Genomic DNA, 24,347 nt, shown 5'->3' on the forward strand with positions numbered 1-24,347 from the left:
TTCTTCTTTGACCCAGACGTAGATGAGTGCAGCCTTTTCGCATTTATTTGTAGAGCATTTATATCTTCGACAGGATTTCTGGATAGAGCATCGGCGTTCATGTTTTGTCTCCCTGGTTTGTATTTAATTTCGTAATCGTACTCGCTCAATCTTAGTTTCCATCTCATGAGTCTTGATGTTGGATCTGAGAGACTGTTTAACCAGATTAAAGGTTTGTGATCTGTGATCAGGTAGAATTTTCTGCCGAAAATATATGGTCTGAAATGATTTATTGCGAATATTACAGCAAGTAATTCCCTTTCTGTTGCGGAGTATTGTGTTTCCGGCTTATTCATTACTCTTGATGCGTATGCTACTGGCTGATCTTTTCCTATTTCTCCTTGACTTAGGACCGCTCCTACTGCTGTTCCGGATGCGTCAGTGGTTATATTAAACGGTCTCTCAAAGTCAGGATATTGTAGGATTGGCTTTTCGCATAATACGTTTCTTAAAAATTCGAAAGCTTGCTGTTGCTGGTTGGACCATTCGAATTTTTGCTCCTTCTTCGTCAAGTCAGACAATGGTTTAGCTATTTTAGAGAAGTCTTTAATGAAACGTCTATAATATCCGCACAATCCTAGGAACTGTCTGATATTTTTGACAGTCTTCGGAACGGGGAATTTTTGGACCGCTTCAACCTTTGCTGGGTCAGGTTTTACACCGTCTTCTGTAATTATATGGCCCAGGTATGCCACCTCTTTCTTTAAAAATTGGCATTTGTCAGGTTGTAAGCATAAATTTGCTTCTCTAAGCTTCGTCATCATCCTGTTGACCTTTATCTCGTGTTCTTTTAGTGAACTTGCATAAATTACGATGTCATCGATGAACACGAATAGTTCCAGTCCTTGTAATCCGTCTAGGACGTTGTTCATCAGGCGCTGGAATGTGGCTGCAGCATTTTTTAAACCAAAAGGCATTCTGTTGAATTCGAAATGCCCGAATGGTGTTGAAAATGCTGTTTTGTGCTTGTCTTCCGGATGCATTGGTGTTTGATGAAAACTAGATTTTAAATCAAACACGGAGAAGTATTTTGCGCTTCCCACTTGATCCAGGATATCCGTAATGTTGGGTAGTGGATAGGCATCGCTGATCGTTTTCTCATTTAATTTTCTAAAATCAATCACTAATCTCCAGCATTTATTTCCTTGTGAATCTTGCTTTTTTGGTACTATCCATAAAGGTGAGTTAAAAGGTGATGAGGAATGCTTGATGATTCCTTTTCCCAGGAGATCATTTACTTGGTAATTAATTTCATCTTTCAACGCATGAGGATATCTGTACTGCTTAACATTTACAGGCACCTCATCCGTCGTGATGATCCTGTGGTAGATTTTATTCGTTGCTGGAAGTTTATCTCCGTCAATATAAAATCTGTCAGCGTGCTCTTGTACTATATCCTCTACATTGGCAAGTTCTTCTTGATTTAAATGATTTGTCTGTAATTTTTTTAGAATTTGCTGGGCTCGTTGAGGTTTTTGGTGAGTTATTTCTTCATTTTGTGGTGCCTCTTCATACTGTTGCAGCTCTACTGCTGGCATTTCGATTTCAATGTCTTCTGCTCCAACGTTGATCGCATATAGAAATGCTATACCATCACGATTCGTAACTACAGCGTTTCCCATATATATTTGTGGGTGAAGCTGTAATTTTGGGACAAAACCAGTTTTTATTTCAGTGTTTGATACTCTTATAGGTATCATGGTTTTTGTCCTGGATGGTATTACCACTGCTGGTTGCTTGAATGGTATTATATTGTTATTTATGATTAGTATAGATTTGGCGTAATTGATGCTGGCTCCACTGCTTTTGAAATACTCTGTTCCTAAAATTCCGTCTTGTTCTATTGGTAGTTCTTCAATGATGTGGAATACGGATTCAGTTTCTAGTATCTTTACTTTGATGTATCCTGTAGTGTAAATAGAGCTTTTAGTGATCCCATTTAATTGAAAAATTACATCTGTGTTTATAATAATTTCGTTTGATATTGCTTGTTTTTTAATTATATTAATGTCTGATCCTGTGTCGACCATGAATAATGCTTTTTGATTACTGAAGCTTTCGCTTAATAGTTCGACACTAGGAGACTTACATATTTCTCCTAAGTTTAGGTACAAGTTTGCCTTTTTACGTACCTGTTGTACCTGAGGAGTTTGCTGGGGTCTCTGGCTCTTGATACGTTCTTGATATGCCTTTTTCCGGCATTCCTGAATTGTATGGCCAATGTTTTGGCAGAATTCACAAATTGGAGGTCTTGTTCGTGTCCAATTTTGACCTTGTCTCTGCGTAGGTTGATTCCTATAGGTTTGAGCTGGCTGCACAAAGTCCTGGGGGACTCTGGGTCTTGCTGGTTGGTCCTTAAACCAGCAAGTTTCCAAGGTGTGCCCGGACCTTTGGCAGTGTTGGCAGTGTTTTGCTGGCCAGCGGGCCCTCGACATTGATTGTCTTTGGAACCGCTGACTGCAGCATACACTGGCGTTATGCCCGTATCCATAGCAGTTGTCGCATTGTTCGGCCGTAGTGAACCCCTGTGATAGCTTAGCTTTGGTCTGGCTTTCTATATTTTCTGCCTCGGCTACAATTGCTGCACTGATTGCTTCGTCAAGGCTGTTGAAGTTCTGATTTTTCATTCGGTTATATACCTCCTGTTTTAAACCGGTGAGGAAAGCTTTAATTGTATTAGTTTCCGACGACCGGTTGTATCCTTCGATGTTGTCTGGGAATTCTAACTCGTTGCAGCTTTTAATTTGTAGTAGAAGTCCTGAGACGCGGCTGCCGTAGTCTACGACTGCCTCAGTTGGACCCTGTGCGATCCTTGCCATGTCACCGCATAGCTGCATCGAAGTGAAGAGTGGTGCGAACCGTGATTTTATTACGGCAATCAGTTCCTCGATGGTGTCGTAGTCTCCGTTTAGTACCACTCTTGCTGCTTGTCCGTAGAACTTGTTCTTGATTAATTGTACTAATCCATACTCAGCATTCGGAGAGATTATATTCTTCGCTTTGAAACAGCTCTTTGCAAACTGATAGACTGGTATGTTGCGGCCGTTGAATGCTGGTACGATGTCTGCTGCATCGCGAATACTGATCGGTCGGCTTCCTTCAGTCGATCCGTTGGCTGATCCGCTGGCTGATGCGCTGGCTGGTTGATCGGCTATTCCGTTTGGCATCTTGATTTTTGCTTATTGATATAGTATATATGTATGTGTATTATGTATTATATATTTGTTTTTTTTTCTCTCCTTTTTTTTTTTTTATATATTCTTGTACTTTACTTTTTATTTGTATTTGTCTGTTTCTAGGCTAACCATTAATGTCCGCAGAGATATGATTTCTCCTTACCACTCGAACAATCCCACCGCTGTCACCAAATTTTATTTACTATATCTACGTGTAACGACCCAGAGTGAGTACGTCACTGCACCGACTTGTAGGGAGAGCGGTTCCCTTAGAAGGCGACTCGTAATAAACGTGTTAAGGATTTTAGGTTCGTGTGGTGTGCGGTTAAGGAGTGAAATCCAAACACTAATGTGCTAGAAACTGAATGGAAATATGTTTATTCAAGAATGAAAGGTAAGTGAATATTGAATTATAATACAAAGTTGCTAGTATCACAATAAGTGCGGCTAGAAATAGGAATACAGTAAGAAATTATAATTAGTTCGCCCTAGATTGGGAATACAATTGAAAAATATGTAATTAGTAATTAATATGTAAGTAAAAATTAATAATTGTAATTAATCGTTAGCGCTAACGCAAGTGCGGCGTGGTCTTCTTCTACAGTCAACACTCTGTTTGTTTTCAACAATAATTATGGAAACTAAACTCCAGAGGTTTGTGCTAGACTATTGGAATCAAGTTAACCCTTCCTACAGGTCGCAATCGGTTTCTGGTTATACCAGAGCCGTGTTAAACGCAGGCCGTTCAAGGAGCTCCGCTCCTCGCTAGCTCTTTACACTTGAGTGTTGGCTTAGCGTAACACCTGTGTAACACGTTGCGCACCGCGAATAGGAGGTCCACTGTTCCGTAGTCCTGCACGCCACCAGTGGAATAGTAGAAATTAGCTATAGCTCGCGCTCTATCGCTGCCTTCAGCGCAAGCTCTTCTCTACTAATCAGAGTGTTATCTGTTTCAGACCGAGGTCTGGGAAGATCTGCAATGAAACTGTGCGGAACGCCTCTATTTATACTCAGATTTTGCTGAGTCGGCACTTTTTTTCCGCATAGAGTTCTTGGGGTAGCTGGGTTTTTCCCGTCACGTGGTGGTCCAGCATCCCCACTCTAGAATACTACCCCATCGTATGGTTACTGGGGTTGCGCTCGCGCGTGCGCGGTCGGACGTCGATAATTTATCGGTAAACTGTTTTACCGTCCGACTTATCGACCAAACTTTTATCGATAAATTCAACAAACTCGGTTATCGACGAAAAATGAAAATGTTTATTACAAAAACTTATACATTAAATATTAACAATAAAAATAAAATAAAATATTCTGTATAAAAAAAATTGGTTATAATAAAGAAAAATAAAATTAAAAAGATATTGTTTTAAATTCTTGGGTCGTTACACTAGTGTAAACGGCGTTGCAAGTATCTTCTGCAAGACTTCCTCGAGTTCTCTCGCAAGTGGAAACACGGCCTAAGAAATCCTTGAAAAGCAGGTCAAAACCCCAAATGCATTGACCCTGCCATGTGTCAACTCTTGCACACGTGCTGACGCTAACATATTTTATTCACTGTAACGTTGCTATTGCACTAGACACAAATGAAAAACATGTAATATTTCTGACTACTTCGTAACGTTTTCACGTCGTTTCTTCCTTTCCAACTTCAAATGGAACTTCCAGCTTGAATGTTGCGAGGTCTGTTTCGCTCTTTGTCCTTCTCTATGTTTGGTGACTTCGAAAGGTCGACACGATTCTCTGTTGGTAACTCTTGGTTATCAAGATTTATGATCAGGAACCATGATCTATTTCTGAATATAGAAAAAGACAAAAAGCGAAATAGACCTCGCAACAATGAAGCTGGCAGTCCCATTTGAAATTGGAAAGGAATACCAATAACGACGTGAAAACGTTACGAAGTAGTGCGGAATGTTGCATGTTTTTCGTTTGTGTTCAGTGCAATAGCAACGTGACAGTGAATAAAAATGTTTATTCACCTGAAAGAAAATTCTGTGAAAAGTGATAGTGACCGTGTGGTTGAGTGAGTTCAATGATCTCGTCTGGAGATCAGCTGTTCTTCGTAATTTGTTCCCTCCTCAAATGTTCAAGATCGACACAGTGACCCAGTGGGAATTATCTGCTTTCAGCATAGCAGGTTAATTTAGGAACGAATGGGTAAGTTTAATTTAAATTGTTTTCAAATTTTTATTAATTATTCCATTTCAAACATTTTTATTTGTTGTTTAGAATGTTTAGAATTTCCTTTTTTACATTATGACAGTGACAAGATTCCTATTCATTTTAAACAACAACTAAAAATGTTCAACCAGTTCAATTTTTTTATTGTGCTATGCCAACGGGGTGCCGAGCCGTTCATTCGCAATCTACGTCATGCCCCGCTTTCTTAGCCGACGCTGCCGTCCCTGAGCCCACGCGCTATTTGCGCTCGGATTGGTCAGTGTTATTCCATAATAATTCAAAAACGAAGCTTCAAATAACATTTTTGTAAAGGAAAAAGTGGTTCAGAATTACTCCAGCTACCACCTCTTCACGGGACCAACGCGAGTTCTGGGACACCCTGTATATTCCGCGACTAACTTCTTTGGCGTACTTTTTCGGAGTGAAACAACGCTCGCCTTTTTAGCGCGTGTTCATGGGAATCTAAATTTACCAACTATATATGTACACCTTAACCTAGTAACTAAAACTAACTAGCCTAACTTAAACTAGTTACTCCCAGACGACGCTTCGAGAGCGTACAACGCTGATCGCCACACAGGCCTAAGGACCCTCTAGATCAGCTCTTTATCGACCCCGATCACCAGCCCATCCCTAATCGATACCGACCCATTACCCAATTAGCCTCTGACCCGACCTAACGGCTCAATCATCAACCTGCATTCCTTCCCCAAAATTGCGTACGCCAAATAATTGCGTACGCCCAATATCGTATATTGGGGTGTTTTTAATTTTGCGCCGCCTCCGAAAAGTTTGAAATGTATTTAGTATACTATTTAACGATTAAATAGTTTTTATTAATAGGTGTGGAATATTGGTACAAATGAAATGGAAATTATTTCATACTTTTTAGCGCATTTTGAAGTTGGTTGTATTTTTTGTTAAAAATTATTTTTGTATTAAGAATACTGATGAAGTGTCCATGCAGTCATTTTTATAAAACTATAAACTTCAAATTAATATATTGTACACAGAATAAAGGTTATTTTGCGGAACCTTTACGTTATTGAATCGTATTAAATTTTTTTTTCAAAACTGATCGTTGTTTGTTGTAAGTGGTAAAGGATGGGTGTTCCGGATTGCTAGCGCCATAATTTTAAACCGTATAGTTTTCGACAACCTAACCCAGGCCTGTCCAAGTAGGGGAATTTACTCGTGGAACACATGTTTTGGGTCCCCTTCCAACGCTGCTCCTTCAAGTAAGATGGGACCGAGGAGACAATACCGCCGCTAAGAAAGACGGAGAGACGGTAGTCGGACCCGCTCCTACTTGGACAGGCCTGACTTAACCTAACCATAAATATGTTTAACTCTTGAACAGCGAAGTCTGGGTCAACCGTAACCCAAACTTACAAAATATATATAAGGATGTTATTAGTTGAATGTATAATTTTTAAATCAAAAGGTTTCATATATTGAAAGAATGACTTTAAAAGAACAGTGTAAAATTTAGAAAATGAAAATAATGTGAATTCAATTCTCAACTAATATTATAACTCCCATTAAGGGGGTAGACACGGCACGTGACCTCTCCGATTTGGCAGATCGGTATTACAGCAGTTTTTTAGTTGGTTCTGATAGAGCTACTTGCGTGTTCTGTTACGAAAGGATTAATTCTCAGCTGTCGTGCCATATGCATTTCGGAAGCGTGCGCGCAACACGATCTAGGAAGGCAACAGCGCCTCAAGTATTTTTACAAACATATTTAAACGCTCATCTCGTCAGAGGCATTGCAACGATCGCCTAAAGAACGGAAGCGAAACATTAGCGCGTGTTTCGAGTGACATGTACGGTAATCATGATATACTTCTTTCAACCCAAATGATAGAATTGTTCCGCTCCGGTAAATTCTGACTGACCAAACGCGTGGATATTATACAGGGTGTCCGCGCTAAAGTGTGACAGGCGTTTTATTTCGTAACTATTGATGACACGAAAAATTGTGTATATCGAAATTGCACAGTACAGTGGAGCCTATGTTTTGGCATAAACGAAAATTTATTTACATTATTAGTTTAAAAGATATGATGGACAAGTTTCGTTTTTTAAATGGAACTATATTTTTTTTCCAGATCATGTGATAGTGCTTTTCAAGACGAATTCATTAAGCTGTAATGTATACACCCGATTTTAATTAGTTTTCAAGATATAACGTTTACAAATTTCCCGATTTTCAGTGAATACGTCTCGGTTTGAGTAGCAAGTCGTAAAAGCAGCCCTATTGACTCAACACGTGGTTACCACAAAATTATATTAATTTTGTGGGTTTGCCTGTGCGATTGCTCACCACACGATCAAGTTAGCCGTCGGCCGTTAATCGAGTTTACACAAGCGAGTTTGAGATAATTCGTATCAAAGGAAAACTGAAATCTGTGAAATTGCAGAGCGCGTGTTCTACCAAGCAAAGGCTGAACAGTAATGGCCGCTCGGCGTTCTTCTTCGCAGCACGAGCCGTTGGCTTCTTCATGCTGACGTAGAACGCGCTGATTGGTCGAGATGACCGGCAATCAATGTGGCTGCCGGTCGCGCTGAAGAGTGCTGTCGCGGTCCGCGTGGCGACGGTAGTAATTAATGCATTTTCGAACATTTTTAGTGACCTAAAAATACTTGGATTCTGCGAATATATTTTGCCAATGTTTACTTTATTTTGGACACTCATATTATTAGATGTCAACACAATCTCGTTGAACCATGACCAGACCGCTCTGCATTGGACCTTCCTCTTTCGAATGAGCCCTCACCCAGCCCCAAATCTTCTCATATAAGGACAAAAAGTATATTCCCGTAAACCTCGATTTAGGCCCACTTTTGCCTCGCTAAATTACCCGTATCTACCCCCTCAATGGTGGACGAAAGGCACCATTCGGACAATCGGACAAGACAAAATTGTAGGGGGAGTAGCTCATCTACAAGTTCACCCTATAACTTTTATAAAATTCAAAATATCTAAAATCTTAAAAGAGGATCTGAAAATAAAGATTTCACAGCTTCTGTTGGATATTAAGGTACATTGATACTGTAGCTGGTTATTGTGAAACAGACTTAAGGAGTACCACCTCTCCTTCTTATGGGGAGTATCGCGTGGGGAGACGACGTGGTGGACGAGACACGGGCGTCAGACAAAAGAAAGACACTGCTAGAGAAAGCACTACGCGCTATTTATATTATGTTTGTAATAGAATTAAAAATATATATATAACCCTTTGTTAGACCATAAAGAAATTAAACAGTTTATTTCATCCTAACAGCTTCAAATGATCTTTCCGCGATATCGATTCGACCATTTTTCTCAAAGTTATAACCATCTGAATTTCGCCCTATTTTTCGGGTTCGTAGAGGTAATCCCTTAATTGTTTTGCAGAGTATATTTAAAAATCATCAAAATGTAAGGGAGAGCAGCTTTTCTACAAGTTCACCGAAAATTTAGTATATATGTTACCGTGTGAGACCGAAATATGGTAAATGTCGACATCCTCCAGTAAATGTCAACATTCACCAAGTCGATTGATGTATATCCGAAATATTTGCCAAATATCATTATTTCTCACTTACACCGGTGAATGTCGACAATCAGTATGCACTGATGGCAAATGTGTATTTTAATTCAACCAAAATAGAAATTTGTATATCATGATTTATTATAAAAGAAAAAACATAATAAGAGAAGGTTAGGTTAGGTTAGTGAAACCGACGAACATCAACAATACAACACACCTCGTGTTGCGCTAGATGACGGGATAATCCTGTTCAGACACGTCGTCCGACATTAACCAGATCTCTGTGGCGACCTCTGCTGATGGTCGACCGTCTCGCCGAAGCGTACACTTCCAATAAATATACCGCGACATCTACTTCCGGGAAAAGCGTCGTTTTCCCGTTCCGGATGGAAGTTTTTCATTCTCGTGGGGACGTTTGAAGCGGTAGCTTTGTGTTTTGAGAAACTTTGTATTCTGTTCGTGGGTGTTCTCATCAAAGAATTTATAGGCGTTGTTGAGCGTTCTAAGCTGTGTCAAGTGTATTAGGACCAGTTAAATATACATCGTAATTACAAATTTATAATAATTAACAATTAATAAAACTCTATATGAAAAGCGGTAGTGAGCTTGTTTTCCATCAATTGATAAAGTAGGAATCCTAACTCCTAAGGAATCACTTATTCCTACAATTGGTGACCCCGACGTGATCGCCGTAGTGCAACCGTTATTAAGCGCGTGAAATCAAAGCCAAAAAAAAAAAAAAAAAAAACAGTAAATGCCGCTGGAACATTCACCCACGCGAGAGGACGGACAACAAGACAAGATGGCGGACCGAAAGGAAACGGTAAATGAGCCCGCTCCTGAGGCATCCATCAATTCAGCTACCTTACGACGGCTACCGCCGTTTTGGAAGGAGAATCCGGCTGCATGGTTCATCACAGTGGAGATGACCTTTGATCTGGCGCGAATAACCAGCGACGATACGAAGTACCGTTACGTGGTGACGAATTTGGACCACACCGTACTGCCCTTCGTCATGGACGTATTGGCCTCTCCACCGGCGCGTGGTAAATACGAAAGAAACGGATCATCGAAGCATTTGATGAGTCTCACGAAACCAAATTGAGGAAGCTGCTGCGAGGAAGTGAAGTGATGGACGAGAAACCCTCGCATTGTTTGCAGAGACTTAGAAATCTGGCTGGTGGGCAAGTCGGAGAAAACGTTCTGCGTACGCTCTTTTTGGAGCAATTACCGGAGAGCATGAGAACTGTTCTCGCTATTAGCGATACGGCGGATCTGCAACGGCTAGCGCTCCTAGCTGATAAGATTGCAGAGATGTCTGTGCCGAGGGTGGCGGCCATTGAGGCATCAACCCCTGTAATTCCACCACCGTCCACCAGGATAGAGGCGCTGGAGGCTAAGGTGGAGAAGCTAGTCTCGATGGTGGAGACGCTCACTACGCGACAGTCCCGCCAACCCTATAGGTCCCAGCCAAGATGGCGGCCACGCGGTAGCCCTGGAAGGGGGCGATCTGGAAGTCGGTCAACTTCACGCGAAGGGAACAACTACTGTTTCTACCACCGGAGGTTCGCTGAGAGGGCCCATCGATGCGTCATTCCTTGTGGATGGCCAGGTCCACCACCTACTGGAGCTTCGGCTAACCCTGCCACGCAGGGAAACTGATTGCGCAACCCCGGATCGAGATGGCGTCGGATGGTCGCGACGAGAACTGCCGTCTCACTATTAAGGATAGAAATAGTAATTTATATTTTTTAATTGATACAGGGGCGGATATCTCCGTATTGCCGCACAGATCGGTAAGAGGAGAACCCGCCATTACTGACTCTAAGATTTATGCGGCGAATGGCACCCCGATAAGTACATTCGGATCGCGGAGGTTGACTCTGAACCTCGGATTGCGTCGTCCGTACACGTGGGAGTTCATTGTCGCGAAGGTTCAACAGCCTATTATCGGTGCTGATTTTCTCAAGCGTTTCGGTCTTCTGGTTGATTTACGAAATAAGAGACTGATCGACGAATTAACTAAAATACAAACTACTGGTTTTTTACAGACGGCGACTCAAACTTCATTGACGACTGTTGACATAAACAACCCGTACAGACGACTGTTACAGGAATTTATTGCTATTACTCGGACAGTACAAAAACAGGAAGTTCCCGCCCATCAGGTACGTCACCACATAGTAACCAGGGGCTCACCGGTCGCGGAAAGGGCGCGAAGGTTGCCCCCGGAAAAATTAAAGGCAGCAAAAGCCGAAGTTGACCACCTTATTGCAGCAGGGATTTGCCAGCCTTCTAGTAGTCAGTGGGCAAGTCCATTACATATGGTCCAAAAAAAGAATGGTGGCTGGAGACTATGTGGTGACTACCGGCGTCTAAACAGCATTACAGTCCCTGACAAATATCCAATTCCGCACGTGCAGGATTTCGCACATAGACTTGACGGAACGACAGTTTTTACTACTTTAGATTTAACGTGGGCTTATCACCAGATACCAATCAATCCAGAGGATCGAGCGAAAACCGCCATCATCACGCCATTCGGGCTATACGAGTTTAATGTGATGACGTTTGGGTTAAAGAATGCAGCACAGAGTTTTCAAAGATTCATGGACGATGTACTCAGAGGTTTGAACTTCGTTTTCTGTTTTGTGGACGATATTTTGATCGCCTCTGCCAGTGAGCTTGAACACGAGGAGCATCTGAGGTGTGTTTTTGAAAGGCTAAAGGCTTACGGGTTATCGATTAATTTGTCGAAGTGCGTTTTTGGGGCACATTCCGTACAGTACCTGGGGTACCTGATAGACTCCATGGGAGCCAGGCCTGTACCGGAAAAAGTTGAAGCCATTAAAAATTATAATAAGCCAAAGACAATAGCCGATTTGCGCAGATTTTTGGGTATTCTAAATTTTTATCGAAGGTTCATTAAGGATGCAGCTGCGATACAGGCTCCACTTCATAAATACTTAGAAGGAGCAAAGAAACGCGATAAGCGAGTTATTCAATGGACGCCTGAGGCTGAGGAAGCCTTCGATAAGTGTAAAGGCTCATTGGCGGATGCAGCACTGCTGGTACATCCACGCGATAACGCACCTTTAATATTAGCTACAGACGCTTCCGATATTGCTATGGGAGCGGTTTTGCAACAGGAAGTTAAAGGAATGTGGGAACCACTAGGTTTTTTTTCAAAGAAGTTTACACCCCAAGAGTCAAGGTACAGTACGTATGACAGAGAATTAACAGCAATTTTTAAAGCAACCAAATATTTTAGACACATGTTAGAAGGACGTGACTTTACCATACAGACGGACCATAAACCACTGACTTACGTTTTTGCACAGAAATCTGATAAAGCCTCACCTAGACAATTACGTCAACTTGATTATATAGGACAGTTCACTACTAGGATAGTTCACATTTCGGGAGTAAATAATTCAGTGGCTGATGCTCTATCACGGCTGGACGTTGTTAGTATGCCAGTCGTGGTGAGTACACAAGAAATAGCCCAACAGCAGGAATTAGATACAGAGCTCACACGTATTCTGCAGGGTGGTTCTTCATTAGACCTGAAACAGCTTAAATTAGATGGTTCCGAAACTATCGTTTATTGTGATATATCCACCGACAACATCAGGCCTTATATACCAGCAGTGTTAAGAAGGCGCATCTTTGATACCGTCCACAATCTTGCGCATCCGAGTGGTAGAGCTACGAAGAGGATGATTGGCAGTAGATTTGTTTGGCCAAAAATGAATAGAGATGTAGTTCGGTGGGCCAGAACTTGTATTAATTGCCAAAGAAGTAAGGTTGCCAGACATACTGTCAATGTTCCTCAAAAGATGGTTGTTCCAGAGGGTAGATTCGACCATGTACATTTAGACATTATAGGACCTCTGCCCATAGCGAAGGGTTATAAATACTGTGTAACGATGATAGACAGGTTTTCCCGGTGGCCTGAGGCTGTGCCAGTCAAAGATATTTCTGCGGAAATCGTCGCCTCAGAATTCTACGCCGCATGGGTGGCGAGGTTTGGAGCCCCGGCCACTATCACAACCGACAGGGGAGCTCAATTTGAAGCTCAACTATTTTCTGCGTTAACGGTTCTTGTAGGGTGTAAAAGAATCCGCACCACTGCTTACCATCCAGCGTCGAATGGCATGGTAGAGCGGTGGCATAGGTCCCTAAAAGCGGCAATAATGTGTCACGAGTCACAGGACTGGGTCGCGGTGCTTCCCTCGGTGTTATTGGGACTGCGATGTAGTTTTAAAGAGGACATAGGTGCATCGGCAGCTGAATTATTGTATGGTGCACCCCTTAGATTACCTGGCGAATTTTTTATGGACGTTCAACCTCTCGACAGTTTTAATATTAGTAAATTCCGTGACGCAATGAGACAAGTACGACCAAAACCCACGGTGCATCACGCACGCAAATCGCACTTTGTATCTAAAGATTTATATTCGTGCAGTCATGTATTTGTGCGCGTTGACGCTGTTAGAAGGCCCCTGGAACAGCCATACGAGGGCCCGTGTCGCGTATTGCGGAGAATATCCGATCGCACCTTCCTTATAGAGTTACGAGGAAAGGAACAGGTCGTTTCGGTGGAACGGTTGAAACCGGCATTCATGGAAATATTGGAAGAGTCAACGCAACCCTTAAGGACCTATTCGAGGGTGTCGTCTGCTCTCCCTAACGGGTCGAGAGACTCGGAAGGGGGTAGTGTGGCGACCTCTGCTGATGGTCGACCGTCTCGCCGAAGCGTACACTTCCAATAAATATACCGCGACATCTACTTCCGGGAAAAGCGTCGTTTTCCCGTTCCGGATGGAAGTTTTTCATTCTCGTGGGGACGTTTGAAGCGGTAGCTTTGTGTTTTGAGAAACTTTGTATTCTGTTCGTGGGTGTTCTCATCAAAGAATTTATAGGCGTTGTTGAGCGTTCTAAGCTGTGTCAAGTGTATTAGGACCAGTTAAATATACATCGTAATTACAAATTTATAATAATTAACAATTAATAAAACTCTATATGAAAAGCGGTAGTGAGCTTGTTTTCCATCAATTGATAAAGTAGGAATCCTAACTCCTAAGGAATCACTTATTCCTACATCTCATCTGTATTTGTCGACATCTGCCGGCGAAGGTCCGAATGTATAATAATACTAGCGGACCCGACAGACGTTGTCCTGTACACACGTCTTAAATCCGAAAATTTCAAACTTTTTTGAATATGTTGCAACAATCTGTACCGTTTTGTTGAAAATTTTTATAAAAAAAGTTATTACAATACCTGACGTCATCACGTGTACAGTTACCACAATTCGACTTATCAATTATCGGGACAAACTGGAAGTAAAATAAAATATTTTTGAATATTCGACACCGCGATCGCAGCGCTGTCTGCCAGATCCAATGTAAAACATTCCAAGATCAACAACAACTTATAAATAAAAAATTAATTAAAAAAACATTTTGTAGTGAACCGAATTGTGAATCTAAACCATTCTCGAATTCACTTGAACACACACAAAAAATTTCATCAAAATCGGTCCAGCCGTTTAGGAGGAGTTCAGTCACATACACACGCACAGAAGAATTATATATATAAAGATTGAGAAATATTCGGTCTTTCACCGACGTGTGTGGCGCTACCGCGCCCGAGCTGACTCTCTAGAGTTCATGGTCTCGGTTCTTTTGATGAAAGAGTTGGTAGAATAATAGAACGCGGATCCTTAAAGTTCTTCTCCGTCGCTTCGCTTGAACGCTTTCGCTGTCGATTCGATTAGCCAATCTAAAATATCTCGATTCTGTTTAATAGCGTGCTCGCGTTTCGCGATAATAGACGTATTACAGGAATGTACCAGTTTCCCACTTGGAAAACCCCCTAGTCCGGAACCACGTGCAACGCAGTTCTTGTATCGCGACAAATAAACTTTGTGGGATTCCCTCTTAAGGGGGTAGACACGGGTAATGCAGCGAGGTGACATTACCGGTAAAAATGGACCTATTAATGGGTTTACGGGAATCGGTTATTTGTCCTTATATGAGAACACATAGCGCTGGGTGAGGGCTCATTCGAAAGAGGAAGGGCGGTCAACTCATGGTTTAACGAGATTGTGTCCATATTTAATAATATCAGTGTCCAAAGTAGAAGAAAAAATCGACAAAATGCAGTTGCGGAATCGAAGCATTTTTAGGCCACTAAAAGAGTTTTGTGACTCAAACGGTGAGTTGACCGCCCTGCATTGAACCTTCCTCTTTCGAATAAGCCCTTATTCAGCTCAAGATCTTCTCATATAAGGACGAATAACCGATTCCCGTAAAAGCATTCCCAAAGCCGAATTCCGCCATTATCTGAATACTACAGAGCAAGTTACGTGACAAATTTAGTTCAGCTAGTAGTTATAAGGTGGCATCTAAGTAGAAAGGCTGCCGATCTGGAATCGTAGCTAGAATCAAGCGTCAGCTTGATTACGTCACTCGAACTGTGCTGCGAAGGCAATCGAAAAAGGCAACATCGCCCGAATGCTGAGTGAGACGCACTATAGTCATGCTGTCCTTCTCTCATTCTGAATATTGAGATTGTCCCTTTTCGCTAAGATTTGACTGCCGCCCGCCTGGATCTTTCACAGCGCCCCATAACAAACCTCGCTCAAACAGGAGGTATAACAAGAGAAGAATATACCTCCTCTTTGCAATAATTCTGCAAATGTTTACATACATAAGTTGTATATGAGATATTTAATTATTTAAATTATTTCCATTCACTCAGAATATTGACTAACACTCCTTTGTATTTTTTATTAGTTTCGAAAAATAAGCTTACTATAGGTTTTTGGAAATACAAGCGTCACGCAATTGGGACGAAGTATATCTTTTTAGTAAAAGATAGGAAAAAGCTATTGATGTAAAAGTTGAATGGTATGACTTATGAAAAATATGAGATATCTCACGAAATATTAGTTTTTTAAACATTGTACTGTTAGATATAGGTGATAGGTAATACATAGTGAGAGGGAATAGTAGCGAGGGGAGAGAAGGAAAGAAGGAGCCGAGGCCCCTCCATTTATTAGTTCTAATATTCCTTTTTTATCCAGAATTTTCCAAGTTGATACGAGTAAAGAAAGAAATGCAATTCTATTTAAACAAAAAGTGCATCTGCATTTTTTTAGTGCATCGTTGCATTCACCAAGAAAATGAAGTCATAGAAAAATAAACATTATCATACCATTGAATTTTTACATGAACAGCTTTTTCCTATCTCTTACCAAATTCAAGATATAGCCCGTCCCAATTGCGTGACGCACCCTGTGTGCTTTTATGAATTAAAAAACATTTATTTGAACTAATAACTAATAATTTATTTAAGCTAATAACTTTTTCTAAACATTATTGTCAGATAGCACGATCCTTCGGTTATTCAGAGTATGCATATATTTTTCAGCAGCGTGGGGTGCTACGGTGCGCTATATAAAATCCACGCGTTTGGTCAGTCAGAATTTACCGGAGCGGGACAATTCTATCATTTAGGTTGAAAGAAGGATAGCATGATTACCCTACATCTCACTCTAACCACGCGCCAATGTTTCCCTTTCGTTCTTCAGGCGTATCGTTGCGATGCCTCTGGCGAGATGAGCGTTTGAATGTGTTTGTAAAAATACTTGAGGCGCTGTTGCCTTCCTAGATCGTGTTGCGCGCACGCTAGCTGAGAATTAAACCTATCAAATTTGTAACAGACCACGCAAGTGGCTCCACCAGGCCCAACGAAAAAACTGCTGTAATACCGACGTCTCGAATCGGAGAGGTCACGTGCCGTGTCTACCCCCTTAAGGGGTACAGCAGTTTTTTCGTTGGGCCTGGTGGAGCCACTTGCGTGGTCTGTTACAAATTTGATAGGTTTAATTCTCAGCTAGCGTGCGCGCAACACGATCTAGGAAGGCAACAGCGCCTCAAGTATTTTTACAAACACATTCAAACGCTCATCTCGCCAGAGGCATCGCGACAATACGGCTGAAGAACAAAATCGAAACATTGACGCGTGTTTAGAGTGAGATGTACGGCGATCATGCTATCCTTCTTTGAACCTAAATGATAGAATTGTCCCGCTCCGGTAAATTCTGACTGACTGAACGCATGGATTTTATATAGCGCATCGTAGCACGCCTCGCTGCTGAAAAATAAATACATATATGCCTACTCTGAAGAACCGAAGGAACGTGCAATCTGAGAATTTTTTTAGAAAAAGTTATTAGCTTCTTTAAATAAATGTTTTTTAATTCATAAAAGCATACAGCGTCACGCAATTGGGACGGTTTATATCTTGAATTTGGTAAGAGATAGGAAAAAGCTGTTCATGTAAAAGTTCAATGGTATGATAATGTTTATTTTTCTGACTTCATTTTCTTCGTGAATGTAACGATGCACTAAAAAAATGCAGATGCGCTTTTTATTGATGTAAATAGAATTGCATTTTTTTCTTTACTCGTATCAACTCCTTGAAACATTCTGCATAAAAAAGTACTATTAGAACTAATAAATGGAGAGGCCTCGGCTCCTTCTCTCATCTCCCCTCGCTACTATTCCCTCTCACTATTTTGCTGACGCGCCTATATCTAACAGTACAATGTTTAAAAAACTAATATTTCGTGAGATATCTCATACTTTTCATACCATTCAACTTTTACATCAATAGCTTTTTCCTATCTCTTACCAAATTTAAGATATAACTCGTCCCAATTGCGTGTCGCTTGTATTTCGAGAAACCTATAGTAACTTTGTTTTTCCGAAACTAATAAAAAATACAAAGGAGTCAATATTCTGAGTGAATACAAATAATTTAAATAAATAAATATCTCGTATACAACTTATATAAACGTTTGCAGAATTATTGCAAAGAGGAGGTATATTCTTCTTTTGTTATACCTCCTCTTTGAGCGAGGTTTGTTATGGGGTGCTGTGAAAAATCCAGGCGGGCGTCAGTCAAAACCTAGCGAAAAGGGACAATCTCAACATTCATCGTCAGAATGAGAGAAGGACAGCATGACTATAGTGCGTCTCACTCGGCGTTGTTGCCTTTTTCGCTTGCTTTCGCTTGCCTTCAGTCGAGTGACGTAACCAAGCTAACGCCTGATTTTGGCTACGATTCCAAATCGGCAGCCTTCTTAGTTAGACGCCACCTTATAACTATTAGCTGAACTGAATTTGTCACATGAATTGCTCTGTATTATCCACAAAATGGCGGAACTGGTCTGTGAGAATGTTTTTACGGGCATCCGTTATTCGTCCTTATTTCGCAACAAATGAAGACAAAATAGATCTTAAATTACAGGTAAGGGTTGTGGCTAGGCCGGTCAACTCATGATTTCAATCACAGCACTCTTTTAGTGGCCTAAAAATGCTTCGATTCCGCGAATGCATTTTGTCGATTTTTTACCTCCACTTTAGACGCTTATATTACTAAACATCAACATAATCCCACTGAAACATGAGTTGACCGGTGTGCATTGGACCTTCCTCTTTCGAATAAGCCCTCACCGAGCCCTAAATGTTCTCATACAAGGACGAATAACGGAAGCGCGTAAACCCATGTTTATGCCCATTTTTGCCGGTAATGTCAACGCGCTACTATTACCCGTGTCTACCCCCTTAAGGAAGAGAAACGCGCTGACAGAACGCACATGGCCTGCCTCAACCGTTCGTTTATTTCAAATTTTCTAACACAAGGTTATAGCATTCATGTGATTTTGGATCATAATTACAATGAACGCTGTATCATTTACGTCCACGACTGTGTTAACAGTAATATACAAATGAAGATTTGGACTGCTTAACACGATTAATGACCCAATTATATTTAACGCCAACGTTTACATCAAGTAATCATATTCAGAAAAAAGTGAATAACGTTTGAATGGTCGTCTGCAAATCACACACATAAACATATATGCAGTGCCGGTTTTAGCAATATTGGCGCCCTGGGCAAGATTATCGTGGCGCCCATTCAGGGGCTCAAATTTTTTAAGAAAAAACAAGGTAATAATATGAAACGATGAATTTGTAGTTAGATTGTAAAAGTTGTTAAACTACAAAGCAGTTTTACTAATCTAAACGGATATAAATGAATAAACGCATACGAGAATTCAGATAACTTTTCTTTAGCTTTATCCACAGCTAACGACGTGGACGTAGAAAGTTTTTGTAGCTCCTTTTTTTTTCTTTCTATTTTTTGTATTTTTTAAAATTTTTTCCGGTCAGAGATTAAATTAAAGTTAAAGTTTTTGGAGATTAAAAAAATTTTACTTTTCAAGCCTTTTTGTCAGCAAACACTCGAATTAAATCGATAAAATCCAAGTTTTCGGCAATTTCATTTTCAATTGAAAGCGTAGCTACATTTGTAAATTTTAATTGTGAACTCATTGATCCTAAATATGTCTTTATTAACTTCAATTTTGAAAACTGCATTCTCCACTAGCTACTGTTACAGGTATAGTTATCGAAATGCGAAACGCAATCCATACAGTTGGATATAATTCTTGAATATTACGCTGTTTAATAAAGTTTAAAACGTAGATGGGAGTAATGTCATCGTTATACGGAAAAAAACTCTTTCAGACTTATGAGTTCGTCACACAACAAATGGCCATCTATGTCGGTGTTACGATTCCGTCTCGGAAATTTCCTTATATGAAGTCGGATGTGCACACCCGGCATAAACAGTCTTCTAGAACATTCGAGACCAACGCAAAGCACGGACACGATCCCTCGGAGTCACGTAGAGTCCGTTCCCACCACTCTTTTTACTCCAATTTTTGGGTATAAAAAGGGTGGCAGCGAAGGCACTTTGGGTCTAGTTGAAGTCTAGAAACGGTTCGATACACGTCAGTACGTTTGTCTCACGAATAATCTCTGCAACGAGGAAACTCAGCTAGATCGGGTATTTAAGTCCCCTTCAAGCACTCACAAGGAAAGGCACGGAAGTGTCCCCCTCCGATTTTGATGAAACTTCGTACATTTGTTAAGCAGGTAAAAATATGGGACACGTATTTTTGTTATATCTGCTGAGGCGCAACTTTAAGGGGTGAAACCACCCCTCAAAGTTTCGACCTGAAACTGCTATCCCGAAAACCAAAAGAGATACGTGAAAATTTCTAATGGGCGGATTTAATGGATTTTTATATACACTAATATAGTGTTAACAGATTGTCAAAAATACAATTTGTTTATAACAAAAAAAATGTTTATAACATTATTTTACAACTTATTTAAATTTATGTAATGACAAAAAATGTAGAGCATTTCATTCCAAATCCATTGATATATATGTTTATGAAATTCCCTCCTACAGTTCCGCAGATTTTTATTATTTATGACTCGCGCGTACGCCCGCTGAGTCAGCGCGCGATACTTTAATCGTATCTGACGTTATACACCGATGTGATTTATCCGCATAAGTGTAAATTTGTATCGCATGATATAAAATAATTAAAGCTATACATACTCCAGGGTGGATGTATGAAATTGATAATTTTAATATGCAACATGGAATTTGAATAACTTAAGGAACATAGCCGTGACAAAAATGATACTCTTCGAAGAAATGCTTCAAACATAAAGGCTTTTGGTAATTTTTGAAATCCGACATGTGCATAGCACACCACCCTGCGAGCGGAGACCTTTGTCAATCAGATGTTTTATTAAACATTAAAATGGACGAGCGACACGAGAGTAGCCAGTAGTCAATACGAGCTCGGTTGAAGAAGATCGTCATGGAGTGGAAAACCGAAACGGTACTTCGTCTCATTGACGAATATGTAAAATATCCGATACTGTGGAACGCTAAACACGAATTTCACTATTCGCGAAATAAAAAAATCGACGCGTGGGAAGCCATTGCTGCGGTGTTTAAAATAGAAAGCAATGAAATTAAACAAAAAGTGAACAGTTTGTTGTCGTCCTTTCGCCGAGAACAAGCAAAGGGTACCAGGAATATTGGAACAGGGAAAGGTATTTATATGTATATTTCTATATTCAATCAGGTATAAATATTGTATATAATTACAATCAATACAAAGTAATTTTTTATTGACAGCTCGTAAGGATGTCTACATGTCCAAGTGGTTCGTGTTCGACAGAATGCAATATTTATTGGACAAAGACGAACCGCGAGCAAAGTTAAATACAGAGAAGGTACGTAAAATATAGTACAATTTATAATATTTATACATATTCTTTTTGCCATTCTAAACGTCCATTAGTAATAAAATACTCTTTAAGCTCGTCGCGAATTTCTTGAGCACTTAGTGGTGATCTCCGAGAAATGTTCGTTATTGGAATCAGTGAATTTGAATTTCTTTCTTGTCTCCAATTACCTTCAACGAATACTCCATTTTGATCTGAATCAAAAGTGCCTGCAGGGGAGTATAACGAACGGGAATTATTATTTCTTCTTAAAAAGTTGTGAAGATACGCCACCGTCAATACAATTAATTGCGCCTTTTCCGGCTCCAATAACATGGGTTTTCTCAGTACTCGAAATACTGCCGAAGAAATTCCAAATACATTTTCTACCACTCGTCGAGCTCTACTGAGTCGATAGTTAAAAATCCTTTCGGCTGATTTTTTATTATAAGTGCCAGAGAAAGGTTTTATTAAATTTTCAGTTAAAGCAAATGCCTCATCGCCAATAAATACGTAGGTTATTTCTTTGGTCCTATTTGGCAAGACCGATTTTTCTGGCAACCCCAAAAAGTTTCTACGAATTTTGTTTGACAATTCGAAATTTTTTAAAACTCCGCCGTCCGAAATTCGACCTTGACACCCTACATCGACATATAGGAAATTATAATCAGCATCGACTAAGGCAAATAAAACAATGCTGAATTACGATTATAATTGTAAAAATCGCTCCCACTGTGGGCAGGTGCTTGCAGTACCACATGTTTTCCATCCATTGCTCCTATGTAATGTGGGAAATTGCATAACTCCTCAAATTTTTGTGAAATTGCCAGCCAATCATTTGGCGTTGATGGCATCTGAAAAAATAAAAATAAAAATAAACATTTGTTTCAAACACATAAATGTTTAAAAGTAATCTAACAAATTAAATTTGTAGGAAAACTGCAATGAGGAAGACTGCACTGAGGATAGTGCAGACCTGCACATACCGCAGGAAAATACGGGAACGGGTACCTACGGCTACTCCAGTGCCTGTGCCTCCGAAACGACGCAAGCGAGGTCACGACAGAAGGGATGAGGAGAGATTGGAGGAAGCATATCAAATTATGAAACAATCAACAGCAAAAGAGCAGCCGAACGAGTGTGACATATATTCCAAGCACATTGCTAACAAACTACGCAAATATACTCATCGCACACGTGCTCAAGTGGAGTGGGCTATAAACAATATTTTATTCGAGGCGGACATGGGGATGTTTGATCAAGCTCCGTCAACTACTCCCTCCATTCGGCATGATTTTCATCATCATGTACAAAGAAAACCGGCTTCAATTATTCCGGCGGCAATAATAAATATTTTAAATGCCGGAAAAGATTAGTGTTATTTAGTAAGTAAGTCTATGTATATTGTAGTGAGAGAAAGGATGTTTGAATGGGAATGGAATATGCGCCGAATGAGTGAGAGCAAATGAGAGTCGAACGACAGGTGTAAGGTATGGGTGATTGAATGATGTGCGAATGCGAATATTGTAAAAATAAACAGACGTGGTGAATAAGTTTCCTTTTACTTACCTTAAGCGCAATCGTAAGATTACGACAATATATTAAATAAATTAATAAATAAGTATTTTTAAATATGTACACTTACCTTTATATGTTCTTTTAAAATTTCAACAAGCGCTTGGCATACTTCCGGAACAATTGTTGATATTAATTGCTTGGACACTTTAAACAAATACTGAAGACTTGTATATGAATCTCCCATTGCTATAAAACGTAGCGTTATCGCTAAACGTTCTTTCACCGTCACAACTTTTCGAAATCTGGTATCTTTTTTTTGAATTTTGGGGCCGATACCATTTATTAAAAATTCAAAATCTTCCGACGACATTCTCACAAAATTTTTAAAATGTCCACTAGGTTCTACCTGTAAATCTCTAATTAGATTTTCACCGCTAGAGGTTGCTCTATTTTTATATATTTCACTAATCCACCATCGTTTATCTTGCTTTTTTCTTCCTCTTTTTCTTTTAATTATTGTATTCATAATAATATACGCTGCACTGGCGATCGTGACATCTGTTCCTGTCGACATTCTGACTTCGACTGGTTTACGGTAGAAAGAACCCAAATAGAAAGGTTTACGGTACCCCAGGTAGAAAGGTTTGCGCGAACAGCCGGAGAAACACGTTCGTTCGCCGAGAGATGACTGTGAGGAAGCTCGGATATGGGATCCAAGTTTCGTGAAATTTCACTTTCATAGGAGAGTTTATCATCAATTTTCGTTTCAATTATGCCCTGAAGATCAGTGCAGGTTAATATTACTGACGTAGAAGCAATAGAAGATGAAGCAACATCTCGTTCTAAATTATCTTCATTTTACTGTTTTGTTTCAATGTATTTATCGAGATTCATAAATTTTATGGCTTGCTGAAACTCTTTTTCCTTTGCAGCCTTGCGTTTTCGATATTCTGAACCAGATGGTTTTTTTTTAATCGGTCGGACATTTTGAAAAAAAATCTTACTAATTGTAAATACAATCAACTTGTAAAAAAACGAAAAGAGAAAGAAAGGGAAAAAAATAATTTTTAACAAAAAATACAATCGACTTCGAAATGCACTAAAAAGTATGAAATAATTTCTACTTCATTTATACAAATATCCAACAGCTATTAATAAAACCTATTTACTCGTTAAATAGTATACTAAATACATTTCAACCTTTTCGGAGGTGGCGCAAAATTAAAAACTTTTCTTATACTAGGAAGATTCAGGCGTCGACAACCTATCAAATCATTATTGACAGCATCGTATATTCGGGTATTTTTAATTTTGCGCCGCCTCCGAAAAGGTTGAAATGTATTTAGTATACTATTTAACGAGTAAATAGGTTTTATTAATAGCTGTTGGGTATTTGTATAAATGAAGTAGAAATTATTTCATACTTTTTAGTGCATTTCGAAGTCGGTTGTATTTTTTGTTAAAAATTATTTTATTTCACACTTTTTAGTGGAACGAGCAGTATTTGTAGGATGCCGTAAGGTGGTTTACCGTTCTTATTGGTTAATTGCAACAACGATAGTTTTTAGCGATAACAAGTTCCATACAAGTTATAACAATAGTTATTAACAATAACAAATTGCATAAATTTTTGCAAGTGAGATATCGCGGAAATGTGAAAGGTTTCATCGCAATCGGTTCATGCCTTGGAAAGTATACATGTATACAAGAAACAGTAGAGA

The 24,347-nt window shown here is 39.9% G+C and overlaps 3 protein-coding genes across 3 annotated transcripts; 1 reads left to right on the top strand and 2 right to left on the bottom strand.

Moving 5' to 3' along the window:
• Nucleotides 1-21,059: 21,059 nt before the first annotated feature.
• Nucleotides 21,060-22,580, top strand: LOC114881507. Its single transcript, XM_046285373.1, has 2 exons — nt 21,060-21,117; nt 22,043-22,580. Exon 2 carries the CDS (start codon nt 22,053-22,055, stop codon nt 22,482-22,484), a length of 432 nt encoding a protein of 143 aa, XP_046141329.1. The 5' UTR covers nt 21,060-21,117; nt 22,043-22,052; the 3' UTR covers nt 22,485-22,580.
• Nucleotides 21,066-21,761, bottom strand: LOC123987741. The gene is made up of 2 exons (XM_046285476.1): nt 21,754-21,761; nt 21,066-21,682 (listed from the first exon to the last, which is right to left on the bottom strand). The coding sequence occupies exons 1-2, from the start codon at nt 21,759-21,761 to the stop codon at nt 21,148-21,150; spliced, it is 543 nt and encodes a 180-aa protein (XP_046141432.1). The 3' UTR covers nt 21,066-21,147.
• On the bottom strand, nt 21,687-22,996 carry LOC114882097. The gene is made up of 2 exons (XM_046285477.1): nt 22,754-22,996; nt 21,687-21,962 (listed from the first exon to the last, which is right to left on the bottom strand). The coding sequence occupies exons 1-2, from the start codon at nt 22,994-22,996 to the stop codon at nt 21,786-21,788; spliced, it is 420 nt and encodes a 139-aa protein (XP_046141433.1). The 3' UTR covers nt 21,687-21,785.
• Nucleotides 22,997-24,347: the final 1,351 nt, after the last annotated feature.

The sequence above is a fragment of the Osmia bicornis genome, chromosome 4 (genome assembly GCF_907164935.1).
Source record: "Osmia bicornis bicornis chromosome 4, iOsmBic2.1, whole genome shotgun sequence".
In the NCBI taxonomy this organism is placed as follows: domain Eukaryota; kingdom Metazoa; phylum Arthropoda; class Insecta; order Hymenoptera; family Megachilidae; genus Osmia; species Osmia bicornis.